This window comes from Eleutherodactylus coqui, chromosome 8 (genome assembly GCF_035609145.1).
Source record: "Eleutherodactylus coqui strain aEleCoq1 chromosome 8, aEleCoq1.hap1, whole genome shotgun sequence".
Lineage (NCBI taxonomy): Eukaryota > Metazoa > Chordata > Amphibia > Anura > Eleutherodactylidae > Eleutherodactylus > Eleutherodactylus coqui.
Window position 1 is genome coordinate 184,403,710 of NC_089844.1, and position 19,453 is coordinate 184,423,162.

Genomic DNA, 19,453 nt, shown 5'->3' on the forward strand with positions numbered 1-19,453 from the left:
CTCCCCTTTTCTGTTTTTTGCTATCCCTTTGGAACAAACTGTAACCCTGTAAGTTCAACACCCAGTCCCGACTTTCATCCAACCAGGTCTCAGTTATTCCTACTATGTCGAAGCTTTCCTCAGAAACTATTACAGTTCTTCAACCTTATTGGTCAAACTTCTAGCATTAGTCACTATACCGTTTAGAAGTTTTTAGTTATTTTCTATTGTAAGTTTATCCCTACTAACTGTTCTGCCAGTTCTAACTGTACTAACCCCTTCCACCACTCCACCCCCATTACTTATGGCCCATTTATGTAACATAATGGTTATCGTTCAATTTGAATTTGAGCAATAATCATTTAGTGTAAACGCAAAAAAAACACTCACTATTCATTCACGTTTCTTTATTTCAGCGAAAAAACTATTGCTGTATCGCTGGCTACTTGTTGCGTGTAAACGCTCCCCGCTCAATGCTTCATATAGAAGCTGAAGCGCTGAGCGAGAAACCAGTGATGTCTTACAGTCTAAACACTCTGTAAGAGTGCTGATGACCTTAGTGGTGACGTCCACACTCATGCAGTCATTTAAACGACTGTCGGCCATGTAAAAGAGACATTGATCCCTGATCACTGTCTACACCATCTTCCCCTCTATTGCTGTGGTTGCCCTGCCCCCCCACCCCATTTGCTAGTTTAAACACTCCTCCAGCCATCTAGCCCCCTTCTCCCCCAGCACAGCTGCACCCTTCCCATTGAGATGCAGGCCATCCCTATGGTAGAAACTAGCCAATAGCAAAGTCAGCCCAGTACTCCCGAACCCAAACCCCTCCTTCCTGCACCAACTCTGGAGACACTTGCTTACCTCCCTAGTGTCCTGCTGCCTCTCTGGTGTGGCACATGGTACAGATAGTATTTCAGAAGATACTACTTTGGAGGTCATTGCCTTAAGCTTACATCCTAGTTCCCTGAAATCATCTTTAAGGACCTTCCACCTCCTTCTAACTTTGTCATTGGTGCCAACGTGCACCATGACCACTGGATCCTCACCAGCCCCTCCCAATAAACTGTCAACCCGATTCGCGATGTGTCGAACTCGAGCGCCAGTAAGACAACACACTGTTCGGTCTTTGGACAAATTGCCCTGTCTGTCCCCCTAATGTTGAGCACAAATAAGTCCTAGAACAGATCAAGCCAGTAGTAAAGCTCCAGAGAGCTGCAATCAGGCCAAACAACATGGTTGCAAGTTGCGGTAAAATTGCAATAAAAGCCAGGAGTGACCTTGTGACCACCGGGACTTGTTGTTTGCACGTTTTTCCCACAGGGAAGCGCTGAGGTCTGCGAAGTAATTTGCTCAATCACAATCTGAATGCGAGCCCCACCTTGTAGCCTAGATTCATAGTCAAGAGGAATGACATAAAGTGGCTCTTTTACTTCTTAAGTGGTAAATAAAATTGCCGGCGAGCAGCTAACACTTACGCTTCGTGTCTGTCTAATTCAGTTTTAGGAAGAAGGAGGCTGAAGGGTTTCGGTGCGCAACATGAATCGGGCATTTAGCAGAAAGAAAGGTAAGCAGTTTTCTAAATGACAGCAGCAGTTTCCTCTGTTCTTGTGACCGGGGAGGTTAAGTGCTTTCTTACAGCGGCTGATCCAGATCATACTAATTATTGTGGCTGATACTTAGTACATTAACGGCCGTACTGTATATGTTGTATATGTTATAGCAAACTCCTATCAGGGCTTCCCGAAGGATACATTTACAGTGGCAATTATAATTATTCAACCTCTAATACAAATTGTTTGTTTACAACATTTCCCAAACTTTCAGAGACAATCAGACGAAAACAATTAAAATCACTGAACATAACCAATATAACAAGGGATTTCTCCAATTCGCCACAAAATGCCACTTTTATTGATTAGTCTCAGAATTATTTACCCCCCCCTGGATAGAATCCTTCATAAGAGCAGACATTTGTAAATCAGGTGTTGTCTCAAGCACACCTGATATAACTAGTCAGGGGCTTCATTAGTTGCATCAGGTGTGCTTGAGATAAAACACATAAAATACCCGGTCTGGCAAGGGCTTTGTTTACTGTGACATTTGATTGCATGTTAGAAAGTAAAGCGCAGGGTCCAAAAAGTTACAGAAGAGATCATTGCCTTGCACAAGCAAGGACAAGGATACAAAAAGATACAAAGGCTGAATGTTCCTAGAGAGATAGCCGAAAGCAGTTCACAAATTCAGCATTAAAGGAACACTGGCTGCACTACCTGGATGTGGCAAAAAGAGGGCGCTATCACCAGTTTCCACTAGATTCCAGAGGAGGCAGGTGGCCAAAAACCCTCCGGTGACTGCAAAAGACCTGCAGGAAGATCTGGTGGCAGCAGCGCTGAGGTTTCCATTTGTACAGTCAGTCCTGTCTGTCTGTACATCCCGCCTGCAGTCGGTCAGAACAGCGGAAGGGGCTCCACTGAGCACTACAGACCCTCCTCATTGAGGGGGGGGGGGGATAATTCTGAGACTGCAGCAGTCAGTAAAAGTCCTAATGCACACGGGCGGATTTTCGCTGTGCAATCCGGGGCGGGCGTCTGGCTGTGGCTTCCGCAGAAATGTCCGTCCATAGCATGCAATGTATCTCTTTCCGCTCGTGGAGGAAGAATCGCAGCATGCTGTATTTCCGTGCAGGACTCGCAACGACGGCTTCCGTTGCAGTCAATAGAAGCCGTCCGGCCCGCAGCAATTCCGAAATCACCGCAGATCCGCGGCATTCTCTGCACTGCGCATGTGCGTCGGCAAATCCACAGCACAGAGGAGAGGTACATGGGGGTCACTGCCCAGCATCGGGTCGGAATCTGCTGCGGGATCCGACCTGGTCGTGTGCGTGCGGCCAAAGTATTATATTTGTTGCTTTGAGCCATTTACATTATTCTTGTTTGCAAACAGCTGAAAGTTTGTAAATTTGGCGCATCTAATATATACAGGGGAGGGTGCAAGTACAAGGACAGTCCCATTGTCACGCTGCTGCCACATGAATATCCGTAGTCGTGTTCGGTATCCTGTTTTATTCTAATTTATTAAATATTTTTCATATCGCTGTTTTATACTGAGAACATAAAGCCGTTGTGCCTAAGACTGCAGTTACAGCGGATCGCCATTTACAGTAGAGAAGCAGAAATGCCAAAATGAGCAGGAGAACTAGACCGAGAAAACACAACGCAATATACATTTACTAAGCAATTACAGGGTTAAGGCAGGGAGAAACAGGAAAAAACATTTAAAGGAAATGTCCAGTTGTAAACTATTGATGACCTATCCACAGGACAGGTAATCAATAGTAGATGGGTTGCGGTCTGTCACCCCAGACCCCTGCTGATCAGCTGCTCATCGGACCGGCGTGTTTGTGCATTGAGGTAATTTTTGGACGTAGCAGACATCTCCGTTCTTACTGCTGTGGCAGCAGATTTGTAGGAACTTGGCCTGCAGTACCAAGTCTGGCCACTGCAGTAAGAACGGAGCTGCCTGCATCCTGCAGAGTAATCTGCTTAGTGCAGGCAGAGGTCCTGGATGACAAACCACAGCCGATCTGCTATTGATTACTTGTCCTGGGCATCAGCAATCAATAGTTTACAAGTACACAACCTCTAACAGAAAAAATAAACAGTATGTGCAGTCAGAAGGTGGCGATAGATTGGTGATGCCTAAATGGGTTTAATTAAAAATAAACTAAAATATGGAATAATTAGAGCTAAATAGGGGCCATCTCATCAACCCTTTTCTGCATTTTCTCTTAAAGCGTATGCAGCCCTTTCCAGGCATCTCTTCTTGCTCAGCTGAATGTAGAATGAAGAAATGTTGCAAACACCGGGACCTAAAGTCACTCAGTATCTTTACTGCCCAATGTTCATCAATGTAGACCTCTACCTGATTCACCGAGACCTCCACCTAGTAAATGAAGCTCTTCCCCCTTCACGACCGCACCCAATGGAGGTTCTCTCCGCCTTCTGTAGGGGCAGGAATACAGAGAGGGTAAAAGTCCCCTCTGTCATGCAATCCCCATGTCGTCCTGTGCCTACAGAGGGATGGGAGCAGAGACAAAAAGACGTACGAGTGCAGGGAGTTACCCGCGTCCAGGATGGCTGATTGGTCAGGTTATATGGTCCCACTCCCGCCCGAAAACTTAAAATTACCAAAGTGAAAGCGGACACATATTACAAAACCATCTTCAAGAGGCATTCAGGACCTCTGGTCAGGACCTCAAGATTAACAAAGAAAGGGGTTGTACTCCACACTTTTTCTCATAAAAAAGCCCAATGCAACTTCGAGAACAATTATAAATTAAAAAAAAAATTGAACAAATGGACAAAATGCAGGAAATTCTGAGTGGAGACAATAAAAGCCGTCATATTCCTGATTCCACCGGACGCCAGGGTGTGTACGTTAGTACCTTACTATCGCATTCCAATACATCCTTGGTATGAGCAGTTCCTTAGGTTTGCAGTCAATATAATGGGATACATAGCTCATCTTTAGTTTGTCTTTCCCATCAGCCCCCGGGGTTTTCACAAAGGAGGTGATAGAAATAGTGGCTTTTCTTCGAGGGAAAGAAATGAGCATTTTTTTTGTGAATTTGGTCGATTTTCTTCTAGTTGCAAAAACAGAAACCCTTCTGGAAGATCATTTATCAGAGACTCTGCACTCCTTCCAGAATTTAGGGAGATCATAAATTTTAAAAAACCAGACCTAAAATCGTCAACAGAAATAAAGGTCCCGGGGTACTGTTACATTCAGAACTTCACTGGACCGTTCTTCTAGAGGAAACTAAGCAAAAAATATTCTCGAAAATCTCTTCATTCCTAACAAAAAAGTCAGTTTTGGTAAGGCTGAGTATGAGTCTGCTGGGTATGAGGACATCCTGCGTCCAGGCAGTACACTGGGCTCAGGCTCACTCCAGAGCCTTACAAATAATGATCTTGTCCACATGGGAATCATGAATCAGAAGATAATAGTCACGGCAGAAAAGTTCAAATCTATCCAAAGGGAAAGAATGGATTCAGGAACTAGTATGGACCATAACCACGGACACAAGCAAAAATGTCCAGGGGGAGGGGGGCGTTAAGTTCCTGGGTCAGTATCTCCAAGGAAGATGGCTCTAGGAGATCAGAGACAAATCCTCCAACTACGAAGAATTGAGGGCAGTTTGGAAAGCTTTGAAGCATCTGGAAAATCATGTGAAAATATTGTCTGACAACATCAGCACCATGGTGGCCTTCTTTCGACATCGGGGAGGAGCAAGGTCCTTCCCCCTTCAACATCTTGCAGGCAAAACTTGCACTCGGGCAGAGAAAACAATCCGCTCTCTGTCCGCGATACATGGTGTAGAGAATATCTCAACCATCAAAAACGTGGGAGTGAAGCCAGCGCTCCTACTTCCCTTCCTGTCGGCTGATGATGGTGTCTTGACCGGCGGATTGGAGTACAGGTCATCAGTTGAAAAGAGATCAGACCAGCTTGATCGCTCATAGAGTAGTATAATGCAATATCATAGTATTACCTTATACTGCATTCTGACAGGCAATCAGCCAGGGCTGCCCTCAGAAGGCCCCAGGCTGCTATAGCAACTTATGATCTTAACATGAGGGTGGCTTTCCGGCCCCCCCAAATAGCGCTCAGGGCATTTAAAGGGTTGACAGCTGTGGTCAGCATTCATACTGACATTACACACGTTTTCACCCAATCCGAGGTGTCTCATTTTATATATTAGCCTATTATGCGGCACGATGTCAAATGCTTTAGAGATATCCAGATATACGACATCAATAGACTCTCCCAGGTCCAGCCTAGAGCTTACTTCATCGTAGAAACTGATTAGATTTGTCTGACATGAGCGACCCTTCATGAATCCATGCTGGTGAGGAGTTATTCCATTGTTCTCTTTGAGGTATTATAGGATGGCGTCTCTCAGAAACCCCTCAAATATTTTTCCGTTACTAAAGTAAGACTTACCGGCCTGTAGTTACCAGGCTCACTTTTGGACCCCTTTTTGTAAATTGGAACCACGTTGTCAATGCGCCAATCCAATGGTACAACCCCGGTATTGATAGTATCCACAAATATTAGATATAGCGGCCTAGCTATCTCATCACTTAGTTCTCTTAGTACCCTTGGGTGTAATCCATCTGGGCCTGGCGATTTATCGATTTTAATCTTCTTTAACCAGTTCCGCACTTCCTCCTGCGTTAGGTATGAGATATTTTGTGAGGGGTTCATTTTATTCCCCTGCATCTCGTGTGGCATTTCCTTTTCGTTTGTGAATACGCTTGAAAAAAAACTAATAGATTTGCCTTCCCTTGCTGTTAATACAGTTGAAGAATAGTTTCGCTCTCTTTGGTGATCAGTCTTTCTGCTTCCTCCTTAGCAATTTTGATCTTATCTTTGCATATTTTGTTTTTTCCCTGTATGATTTTAGCGCTGCTTCGCCGCCTTCTTGCTTTAGTAGTTTGAAAGCTTTCTTCTTTTCGTTTAATGCCTCTCTTACCGTCTTGTCGAGCCACATTGGTTTCCTTTTACTTGAAGTTCTTTTATTGTTAAAGGGAATGAACTGCTCACATGAGGTGATTAGGATCCTTTTAATCTTTTCCCATTTGTCCTCTGTACTGATATGTTTCAGCATGTTGTCCCAATTAATGTTACCGATAGTAGTTCTAAGCTGATCAAACTTTGCTTTACTAAAGTTTAGTTTATTTGTCGCTCCCTGATAAGGCTTCCCTAACCCTAACCCTAACCCTAAATGACAGCTGGAAGTTGATTATATTGTGGTCACTGTTACCCAAGTGCCCCTCAACCTGCACCCCCGTTATTCGGTCCGGTTTGTTAGTTTGTCCTAAGTCCAGAATGGCCCTCCCTCTTGTTGGTTCCTGCACAAGTTGGGTAAGGTAGTTATCTTTAATTGTTCTCAAGAACTTATCACCCCTGTGAGATTTGCAGGTTTCATTCTCCCATGTTATGTCAGGATAATTAAAGTCCCCCATGATAATTACTTCATTGCGGTTTGACACCTCTTCTATCTGCCTTAGTAGTAAGGTTTCAGTCTCTTCTGTTGCTTTTGGTGGTCTATAGAAGACCCCTATCAGGATTTTGTTATTTTTTCTCCCTGTATTTCTACCCACAGAGGTTCCACCTGTTCATCTCCTACACCTATATCTTCCCGTAGCCTTGGCAATAAGTACGATTTGACGTACAGACATACCCCTCCCCTTGAAAGTTCCTTCTGTCTCTTCTGAAGAGATTGTACCCCTGTAAATTCACCGCCCAATCGCACTTATTATCAAGCCATGTTTCAGTAATTCCGACTATATCATAATTTTCATCAGTCATTCTCACTTCAAGCTCACCCACTTTACCGATCAGACTTCGTGCATTCGTGGTCATACAATTTATATCGTTATTTTTGTTCTTTAAATTTGTTTTGTTACTAATAGTACTGTTGGCTGATCTGTCAGTTCTAACTGTACTAACCCCATCCCCTGCTTGACACCCCTTCCCATTGCTTAGACCCAGGTCGCTAGCTACACTGACTACCCCCCTACTTCTTTTTTTTGCCCCCCCCCCCCCCCCCAGTCCCTAGTTTAAACACTCCTCCAGCCTTCTAGCCATCTTCTCTCCCAGCACAGCTGCACCCTCACCATAAAGATGCAGCCCGTCCCTACGGTAGAGCCTGTAGCCGACAGCAAAGTCAGCCCAGTTCTCCAGGAACCCAAATCCCTTCTTCTTACACCAACTCTGGAGCCACTTGTTTACCTCCCTAAGATCCTGCTGCCTTTCTAGTGTGGCTTTAGGTGCAGGTAGTATTTCCAAGAAAACTACCCTGGAGGTCCTTGCCCTAAGCTTGGATCCTAAGTCCCTGAAATCATTTTTGAGGGCCCTCCATTGACCTCTAACTTGTTCATTGGTGCCAACGTGCACCATGACCGCTGGATCCTCACCAGCCCCTCCCAGTAATCTGTCAATCCAATCCGCGATGTGTCGAACTCGAGCGCCAGGAAGACAACACACTGTTCGACGATCCTGGTCTTTATGGCAGATTGCCCTATCTGTCCCCCTTATAATTGAGTCCCCGACCACTAAGACCTGTCTAGCCTGCCCTGCGCTTCCCGTCCCCTTCTCACTGGAGCAGTCACCCCCCTGGCGTTCAGAGGGCATGTCGTGCTGCAGCGGTGCTGGCTCTGTAATGGCATCCCCCTCATCTGCCAGCGTTGCAGACGTGTTGGGGTGTGCCAGTTCAGGACCAGCCTCCCTGGTTCTCTTCCCTCTACCCCTCCTTCTTTCTGTCACCCAGCTTCTTGCCTGCTCCCCCTGCTCTTCCGTACTACCATCCGCCCCCGCCTCTGCCCCAGCGAGTGTCTGCTCAGTGAGCACCAAACTCCTTTCCATGATGTCAATGGCTCTCAGTGTTGCCAGTAGCTCATTTAGATCAAGGATTTGGGCTTCTAAATGTGCGACATGCACGCATCTTGCGCAACAGTATGCACCCTCGATCGGTAAGTAGCACACTGGATGACATTGCCAGGCATGGAGCTCATCCTAATGGGGATCTACAATTTACTTGTGGAAGTAGTGAGGATAGACTTTCTCACACTCCGCTCACGCGCTGCCGCCTATGCGCACCCGCTCACGCGCTGCCGCCTATGCGCACCCGCTCACGCGCTGCCGCCTATGCGCACCCGCTCACGCGCTGCCGCCTATGCGCACCCGCTCACGCGCTGCCGCCTATGCGCACCCGCTCACGCGCTGCCGCCTATGCGCACCCGCTCACGCGCTGCCGCCTATGCGCACCCGCTCACGCGCTGCCGCCTATGCGCACCCGCTCACGCGCTGCCGCCTATGCGCACCCGCTCACGCGCTGCCGCCTATGCGCACCCGCTCACGCGCTGCCGCCTATGCGCACCCGCTCACAGGCTGCCGCCTATGCGCACCCGCTCACACGCTGCCGCCTATGCGCACCCGCTCACACGCTGCCGCCTATGCGCACCCGCTCACACATATTTTTTTTTTCCTCACTAAATCACCCAATCCTGCTGTACTAACACCTTGCACACACCTAGACCCACAGGCACACACACACTAAGACACACACCTAGACCCACAGGCACACACACACTAAGACACACACCTAGACCCACAGGCACACACACACTAAGACACGCACCTAGACCCACAGGCACACACACACACTAAGACACGCACCTAGACCCACAGGCACACACACTAAGATACACACCTAGACCCACAGGCACACACACACTAAGACACACACCTAGACCCACAGGCACACACACACTAAGACACGCACCTAGACCCACAGGCACACACACACACTAAGACACGCACCTAGACCCACAGGCACACACACACTAAGACACGCACCTAGACCCACAGGCACACACACACTAAGACACGCACCTAGACCCACAGGCACACACACACACACACTAAGACACGCACCTAGACCCACAGGCACACACACACTAAGACACGCACCTAGACCCACAGGCGCACGCACACACACTAAGACACGCACCTAGACCCACAGGCGCGCGTACACACACTAAGACACGCTCCTAGACCCACAGGCGCGCGCACACACACTAAGACACGCACCTAGACCCACACACACACACACACACTAAGACACGCACCTAGACCCACAGGCGCACACACACACACACACACACTAAGACACACACCTAGACCCACAAACGCACACACACACTAAGACACACACCTAGACCCACAGGTACACACACTAAGACACGCACCTAGACCCACAGACGCACACACACACTAAGACACACACCTAGACCCACAGGTACACACACACTAAGACACACACCTAGGTACACACACACTAAGACACGCACCTAGACCCACAGGCACAAACACACTAAGACACGCACCTAGACCCACAGGCACACACACACTAAGACACGCACCTAGACCTACAGGCACACACACACTAAGACACGCACCTAGACCCACAGGCACACACACACACACTAAGACACGCACCTAGACCCACAGGCACACACACACACACTAAGACATGCACCTAGACCCACAGGCACACACACACTAAGACACGCACCTAGACCCACAGGCACACACACACACTAAGACACGCACCTAGACCCACAGGCACACACACACACTAAGACACGCACCTAGACCCACAGGCACACACACACTAAGACACGCACCTAGACCCACAGGCACACACACACTAAGACACGCACCTAGACCCACAGGCACACACACACTAAGACACGCACCTAGACCCACAGGCACACACACACTAAGACACGCACCTAGACCCACAGGCACACACACACACACTAAGACACGCACCTAGACCCACAGGCACACACACACACACTAAGACACGCACCTAGACCCACAGGCACACACACACACACACACTAAGACACGCACCTAGACCCACAGGCACACACACACACACACACTAAGACACACACCTAGACCCACAGGCACACACACACTAAGACACGCACCTAGACCCACAGGCACACACACACTAAGACACACACCTAGACCCACAGGCACACACACACTAAGACACGCACCTAGACCCACAGGCACACACACACTAAGACACGCACCTAGACCCACAGGCACACACACACACTAAGACACGCACCTAGACCCACAGGCACACACACACTAAGACACGCACCTAGACCCACAGGCGCACGCGCACACACACTAAGACACGCACCTAGACCCACAGGCGCGCGTACACACACTAAGACACGCTCCTAGACCCACAGGCGCGCGCACACACACTAAGACACGCACCTAGACCCACAGGCGCGCGCACAGACACACAGAGTACACTTATCTGCTCTGTCGGCAGCTCCTCCGCAGCTCCAGTGACGTCACCTGCAGTCTCACCGGCAGGACCTCTCTCCCGGCGGCCGCGCTGCCAGCGCTCTCGGCGCTCTGGGAACCCGCTCCTCTGCTTTTTCCTGCTGACCAGCCGTTCCCTCGGACTCCTGGTGGCACCGGCTCCTGCGCCACTCCGGTGTCCCCTGCTCCCAGCTAGCTCCCCTGCTTCTGGCGCCTGTTACCTGGCGTCTGACGTCACTTCCGCTCCATAAAGACTGTGTTAGAAGGGTCCGCAGGCCTGCAGTAGTATAAGGGGTTATCAATAAGTAGGATAGATAGATAGATAGGAGATAGATAGATAGATAGATAGATAGATAGATAGGAGATAGATGGATAGATAGGCGATAGATAGATAGATAGATAGATAGATAGATAGATATGAGAGAGATAGATATAAAATAGATGATAAACAGACATGAGAGAGATAGACAGACAGATGGACAAGTGGCTAGATAGATACATACCTGGGGCCCTGACCAGCTGTACACAGTGTCAGCAGGAGGGGAGCAGCAGGGAGATGACATCACCATCCCGGCTCCACTCCATGCCATGGCTTTCCGTACAGTGCGTCGGTGTCTGCGTCCCCTCTCCTCCCTCCCTCCTCATCCTCCTCCTCCCTCCCTCCCTCCTCATCCTCCTCCTCCCTCCCTCCCTCCTCATCCTCCTCCCCCCTCCCTCCTCATCCTCCTCCCCCTAAACTTGTCCTCCCTCCGAGTCCTTCCACCTGCCTTCTCCTCCTCTCTCCTTGTCTCCGGCTCCTGCTGTCAGCTGGACCGCACTAATCACATGGCCGCCGACAGTGCAACCTGAATGTCATGTTTATATGGTGGAAGGCGGCTTTTAGGCCCCCTTAAGCACAGGGGCCGGGTCGCCGTTGCGACCCCCGGCGACCTCTGACGGTACGTTTATGACTGGACCTAACCCTCCATCCCAAGCAAAGCTCTTGTCCCCCTGCTGCTAGGACCTAGCTCCAGCCAACCAATCAGCAGCTTGTGGGCATATACAGCCCATTACTAGGTCTCCACCCACTCTTATGGAGGTGACAAAAACCAAAACCCTCACATAGAACCAGTGATGAGAAAAAAAAATGTTTAAGGTCTTCGGATACAAAAAACACAGTTTAAAAAAATGGGATAAAGTAGCAAAATCTTAAAAATAAAATCTACATTTGCTATTGATGTAATGATATTGACCTGCAAAATTAATTTACCGTATCCGTACCGCATGGTGAACAGAAATAGCAAGACTTGGAACAAAAACTGTATAAACTGCCGGGATCCTGCTGAGCCAGAGGATAACATCAGTTATTTATTCTGCATGCTGAACAATGTAAAATGAAAATAGAACATGTCCCACAAAAAACAAGTCCTCATACTATGTCATAGAAAAATGAGAAAAACAAGTCCTCATACTATATGTCATAGAAAAATGAGAAAAACAAGTCCTCATACTATGTCCATAGAAAAATGAGAATGTTTGGGCTCCAGGAATGCGACGATGACAATAATTGCTTGGCCATTAGGGCTTGAAATGGGCCCGACATCAAGGGGTTAAGGTTAAACACATTGTAATTGTATGAGCATCTGAAATGTGCCTGCGTGATAATGAAACCCCAGTGTATATATACCACAGAATGATACCTTAAAGGGGTTGTCCAGTTGTAAACTACTGATTGTCTTCACTCAGGATAGGCGACCAATAGTAGATCAGTGGGTCTGTTGCCTGGGACCACCTCAGATCAGTTGTTTGCCTGGCTGGTGTGCTCCTGTACTGAGCTGATACCTGCAGGTAGTAGACAGCTCCGTTCCCTGCAGTGGCCAGGCTAGGTACTTCAAGCACTCATTTCATGGGAGCTGCGCCTGTAATACCTAGCCTGGCCACTGCAGGGAACGGTACTACAGATTATTTTTTTTTACGACGCCGTTGCTAAGCGATGACGTGGAATACACGACCTGTCCGCAGGTCGTGTATTGGGCTGTTTACTGTGGACGGGCTGCGGGCTTCCATTGAGCGTATATGAAAATGGTGCATGCTGCGATTTTTCCTCCGCGAGCGGAATTAGCAATTGATTTCTGCTCGTGTGTAAGAAGTAGCGGATCTCTGTTGGAAGTAACTGGCGGTATTTGATGCGGATTTGCGGTGTGGATGCCGACCGCAGACTCCAATTGAGATAAATAGGGTGTGGATTTGATGCAGAATCCATGTGGAATCTGCGGTAAATCTATTAGGGGGAGCGGGGATTATCCTCTAGTCTATAATAGAGCTGTGTCATTAGGATTCCCCTTCGTTAGAGCATGTACGGCTCGGAGGAGTGACGCTGCGGTGGCCACATGCTCCTAGGGGAGTCCGCTTTTACTGTTTTTTGCCGATCCTTGGAAGTTGTAGAACAGTGGAGGACGTGGGAGATCTTAACCCCTTAACGACCGGGCCATAGTGTTTTTACGTCCTGCAGCTGCAGGACGTGTATGGAGGGAGGTAGCGGCGCTATCTCCCTCCATACAGCGCGGGCGTCAGCTGTTTATTACAGCTGACACCCGCGGGCAATAGCCGCGCTCGGCCGTTCGCGGCTATTAACCCTTTAAATGCCGCTGTCAATTCTGACAGTGGCATTTAAATCCCCCGAACGCTGTTTGGGGGTCCCGCACAGCCCCCCCCCTCCCCGCGGTGAGATCGGGGGATCTGTGCAGGTGTCATGGCAGCCGGGGGCCTAATGAATGGCCCCAGGACTGCCTTAGCAGACTGCCTATCAAGCCGTCCCCGTGGGGTGGCTTCATAGGTTGCCTGTCAAAAAGCAGTTTGACGTAATGCTATAGCATTACGTCATACTGCAGGAGCGATCAAAGCATCGCATGTTAAAGTCCCCCAGGGGGACTTCAAAGTAAAGTAAAAAAAAAAGATCAATAAAGTTTTTTAAATTGTAAAAAAAAAAAAAAAGTTATAAAAGTTTAAATCACCCCCCTTTTGCCATATCTATTATTAAAAAATCAAAATCATAAAATAAAAATATGTATTTGATATCGCCGCGTCCGTAAAAGTCCAATCTATCAAAGTAGTGCATTATTTTTTCTGCACGGTGAACGTCGTCCGAAAAAAAAAAAAAAAAAAGAACGCCAGAAATGCATTTTTTTAGTTACCCTGTCTCCCAGAAAAAACACAATAAAAAGCGATCAAAAAGTCGTATGTATTCCAAATTGATACTATCGGAAACTACAGGACATCCCGCAAAAAATGATCCCTTGCTCAACTACGTCGACGGAAAAATAAAAAAGTTATCGCGCGCACAAAATGACCGCAGAAAATAATTGAAAAAAATTTAATATCTTAAAAAAAAATACAAGTACTACAGCAAAAAAAATACTATACAAGTTTGGTATCGTAGTAATCGTACCGACCCATAGAATAAAAATATCAGGTCGTTTTTGTTGCAGTTTGTGCGTTGTAGAAACAGGACACACCGAAAGATGGTGGAATGTCGTTTTTTTTTCCATTTCTCTCCGCTAAGAATTTTAAAAAAGTTTTTCAGTACATTATATGGCACAATAAATAGTGCCATTGAAAAATACAACTCGTCCCGCAAAAAAACAAGCCCTCATACAGCGACATCGATGGATAAATAAAGGAGCTACGATTTTTTAAAAGGGAGTAGGAAAAAACAAAAATGGAAAAAAGCAAAAAAGCCTGCTCACTAAGGGGTTAAGATCCTGCAACCCAGGACTACACCGAGTAAAGACTCTGGATTCTGGCTGCGAAGAGAGGGAAGCGCTGAAGAAACGCTGGCGAGCTCCTCTGGAGGACTAGACCTGCAGGCACGGTGACATACTCCTCCGACCCGCTGCTGCCTGGATTGGGCTCTCGGTTGGCCAAGTACAACCGGTTGGTCAATAAAGACGCTGCAAGACGTGGTCTGTTCTGCTCCCCATAACCCTAGCCATACTGTGGAGCTGTGGGGGACCCTTTGGCTCATGGAGACAGCCATCATTATACCCCTGTGCCGCCGGCTGTTGCCCCCACTTTCTCCCCTACCCGCCGGCTTATCTCCGTACTTGTCTCCATATGGACAAGACCTCAGAGAAGTCTTTCCACAAAGAAATGCCTGCATTACGTCAATCAGGAATTCTGAACAAAAATGTAAAAGCTGCGCCTGCCAACAAAATGCGAAAAATGAACCAGTTTTGCGGGGGCCTGAGATTGGTGGCGCTCAAAGTGTTAAAATGCAAGCTTAATATTCTTCCTCACGGATGGAGCGACGCTCGTGTCGGAGTAGTTTACAGCTGGCATCACTTCTGGGGGCATTACATAGTCCCACAACGTGAACCCATCCAGAACGTGGTAATAACCAGAATAAACGTTTCCACGTTCTATCCCTATAAGTGATCACTTCCGATCGCGGTAATCTCCTGATAGCTGAATACTTATCTCCGCACTCATGAGTTTTACCGCAGACGACATTCTGTCTATTAGCAGCTTAACGGTGACGCTAAAACTGTCAGCTGAGCTTTTATTAAATGCCGCGTCCAAATGAAGCATAAAATTGATTTTAGGGCAGAAGTGCATTTTAATTAGAGTTGTAGCGGAGCGTGCCGGACTTCATTCTGTATCTCCCTGCAGCGAGCCGTTTTGGGGTTAACGGAGGAGCTCATTACTTTTTTTTAAGGTCTCTTATAGTCAATTTAAAAATGAGACGCTTCTTGTTGACCGAATGAGAAGATGATTTATAAGTGAATGAAATGGATTTCTAGCAGGCGAGTGTCATTCATGAATGATTTTGTCCCAGCGCGCTCCCGCTGCGCCCCCCATTCACCGCGGTCAGGCATCGCTGTCATTCTTGCTTTGCACGCCTCTCCTCAGCTCATTCTCAGGCTTATGCCCATAGGGTTTATGTGCAGTCCCACTCCTCATCCTAAAGGGCCAGCTCCCCTAACTTGTCCCTCTCCAATCACATTCTTGTGCCTCCTAAACAATTGGTCTCCTACCATTGTGACAAAGCCTGGTTCAGTGTATTCCTGGTTCTGACTCTCCAGACCTCGGCTCTGGACTCTGCTGCCGCCCCTGACCTTCAGCCTGGCCCTTGTTACTGCAGCTGTGCCAGTCCTATTTCTTGACTACACACCTGTCCGGACCTTCAGGTACCGTGTCTCGGCCCATTACCGGGACTATCTGCGTGTAACGGCTTGGGGACCCCACAATAAAGCCGGTATCCCTCTTGGAGGGGTTAAGCATAAAAACTTTGGTTCCTCAGGTCCCGCCACCTCAGTTAGCCCACAGCCAAACCGGTGGATGGCCAGGCGGATCCCCACCCATCCACCTCACAGATTTCTGCAGAAGTCATATACCCCATTGGAAATGCTTTAAATGGGCAAGAAACTGATTTAGCAAACTTTGACATTTGAAGGGTTGTGAATTGGTTTCCAGCATTGTAGGACATGGCCGTTATCGTGATGGACCAGCCATGGTCACAACTGTATATGTGGACGTTCCATAAGTGTTACACAGTTTGAAAGCAGTTTTACATGAATTATAACACATGTAATACCAGTGATTATTAGATAAGCATCTCACCCTTCTTACAATATCTTGGGGTCAGGACCTTCCAGAGTTTCACCACTATAAGTGTAAAGAGCCCAAAGAAGCCTCTCCTATATAAATGCCTAAACCGGCTCTCCTTCCCTTGTGGCGAGTGTTCCCCGGTCAGTTATACAGCTACTGGGAAGAATAGATCAGGCGCCATTTCTCTTTATTGAACACAAGTACTTGCAGTGCCAGCCTTAGGTTAGATGGCACACTGACCCTGTGTGCCCCTCGTCAACATGAGAATAAAATGGTATATCCTACCCTGTAGGCAGTCTGCTTGTGTTCTCCTTGTGCAGAAAGATAGCATACCCACCCCAGAGCAGATCAATGACTAAATACTGTACCAGAACCAAGCTCATAGCAAATACAGCATCGGAACCAAGCTCAATACATAAATTCAGCGCCGGAGTCGCTCAGTGAATAAATACTGTACCAGGACCAAAATAATAACATAAACACAGCCCCATAACCAAGATCAGTACATAAATACAGCCCCATAATCAAGCTCAGTATATAAATACAGCACCAGAACAGCTCAGTAAATAAATACTGTACCAGGACCAAGATAATAACATAAACACAGCCCCATAATCAAGCTCAGTATATAAATACAGCCCCATAACCAAGATCAGTGCATGAATACAGCCCCAGAACCAAGCTAAATAACATAGATACTGCCCCAGAGCCAAGTTCATAACATAAATACAGCCCCAGAACCAAGGCCACTACATAAATACAGCACCAGAACTAAACTCAGTACATTGATACAACATGATAATCGAGCTCCGTACATAAACTAACCTCATAATAAATACAGCACCAGAACCAAGCTTATAACATAAATACTGTGCCAGAACCTACCTAATAACATATATAGTGTACTAGAACCAAGCTCATAACATATGCAACACTAGAACCAAGCTCAGTACATAAATATTGTACCAGAACCAAGCTCATATTAAATACAGCACCAGAACCAAGCTCATAATATAAATATTGTACCAGAACCAAGCTCATAAATATTGCACGTTTCCTTCTACTAGTGTTGATGTACTGTACATATATAGGTCATCATGCCGGAACTAGTTATTTATTAAGCCTGTTTCCCTCAGCATGGCTGATATTTCTGAGGTTCTGACAGAGCTTTAGGTAACACACAGAGTAGTTTTGAGTGTGGTCCCCATTTCCTTTTATCTGTCTCCCACTAATTCCCCTGATCTCCTGGTAATGTAATCACCGCTATAATCTTATAATATGCAAACAATTTATGGATTCTCTTCATGGAAGACGGGATGTTATGGCGCTGCGTCAGCATGAAATGTCTGATGTGTTCGCCATATTATGTGCGCCGCCGCCTCCTCCTGCACTGTGCTGCTGGCTCACAGCTCCGCTACTTCTACTGCTTGTAGCCCATAATTGTAGCTTTACACTCTAATTGGCCAATTAGATAAATGATTGCTTATGTTTGTTTGCACTGAGATTGCTGGGAGACTTTCTACCACTTTACATGACAGATGGGAACTTTTTTAATAGGAAGTAGAAATACAAAGTTGACGCCATAAACAGTGAGATTGGCTCTGCCGCTAATTCTCTAATCCCCGGGCGTGCGCGGATCTATCAGGCCATCATAGTGAGTGGGCTCCGGGTTATCTCAGGGCATTCACATGCTGTAAAACATAGGGACAAATGTGGCCTAAATAATAAAACACTATAACAGTTTGAACAGATACAGTGATTCCAGTTATTGGCTTTTATCATTTAGATTTTTTATGAAATATGCAAAGTTTTTTTTCTTTTTACTTTTAATTTTATTTTTTTTCTAATGTATAAAGAAACATTAAATGCATTTTAAAAATAAATGACAAAATTGCCGCTGGTGTGAGTGTCCCCGTCAGACTGGTGTGCCATAGAGTCGCTAGAATGCTCTTCTGCTCCAGTTATAATTCTGCTGGGGTAAATTGGTGTAAGGGGAAAGCTCTGCAGACGAAAGTCCTGGAACTTACTAGCACTGCAGAGGAAGGTCCTGGAACTTACTGGCACTGCAGAGAGGTCCTGGAACTTACTGGCACTGCAGAGAGGCCCTGGAACTTAGTGGCACTGCAGAGAAGTCCTGGAACTTACTGGCACTGCAGAGAGAGGTCCAGGAACTTACTGGCACTGCAGAGAGAGGTCCTGGAACTTACTGGCACTGTAGAGAGAGGTCCTGGAACTTACTGGCACTGCAGAGAGGCCCTGGAACTTACTGGCACTGCAGAGAGAGGTCCAGGAACTTAGTGGCACTACAGAGGGAGGTCCTGAAACTTAGTGGCACTGCAGAGAGAGGTCCTGGAACTTACTGACACTGCAGAGGGAGGTCCTGGAACTTACTGGCACTGCAGAGAGAGGTCCTGGAACTTAGTGGCACTACAGAGGGAGGTCTTGAAACTTAGTGGCACTGCAGAGAGAGGTCCTGGAACTTACTGACACTGCAGAGGGAGGTCCTGGAACTTACTGGCACTGCAGAGGGAGGTCCTGGAACTTACTGGCACTACAGAGGGAGGTCCGGGAACTTAGTGGCACTGCAGAGAGAGGTCCTGGAACTTACTGACACTGCAGAGAGAGGTCCTAGAACTTACTGACACTGCAGAGGGAGGTCCTGGAACTTAGTGGCACTACAGAGGGAGGTCCTGAAACTTACTGGCACTGCAGAGGGAGGTCCTGGAACTTACTGGCACTGCAGAGGGAGGTCCTGGAACTTACTGGCACTGCAGAGGGAGGTCCTGGAACTTACTGGTACTGCAGAGGGAGGTCCTGGATCTATATCAGGGGACAGTACAGAGATCTCTCCCATCATCTATTTATACCCAGGACTGTAACAAGGGGGCGCTCTAATAACTATTTATAGATATATCAGGTGTCAGTACAGAGATCTCTCCCATCATCTATTTATACCCAGGACTGT

General features: G+C 47.3%; 1 protein-coding gene across 5 annotated transcripts in view; it reads left to right on the plus strand.

Moving 5' to 3' along the window:
- The window catches only part of GULP1 (GULP PTB domain containing engulfment adaptor 1), a 308,401-nt gene that overhangs the window by 158,009 nt on the left and 130,939 nt on the right, over window positions 1-19,453 (plus strand). For all 5 annotated transcript variants that reach the window (XM_066577081.1, XM_066577084.1, XM_066577085.1 and 2 more), the window contains one exon: window positions 1,480-1,546. In XM_066577081.1, the coding sequence (XP_066433178.1) occupies window positions 1,519-1,546 (28 nt within the window). In that variant the 5' untranslated portion in view covers window positions 1,480-1,518. The remainder of the gene's footprint in view (window positions 1-1,479; window positions 1,547-19,453) is intronic.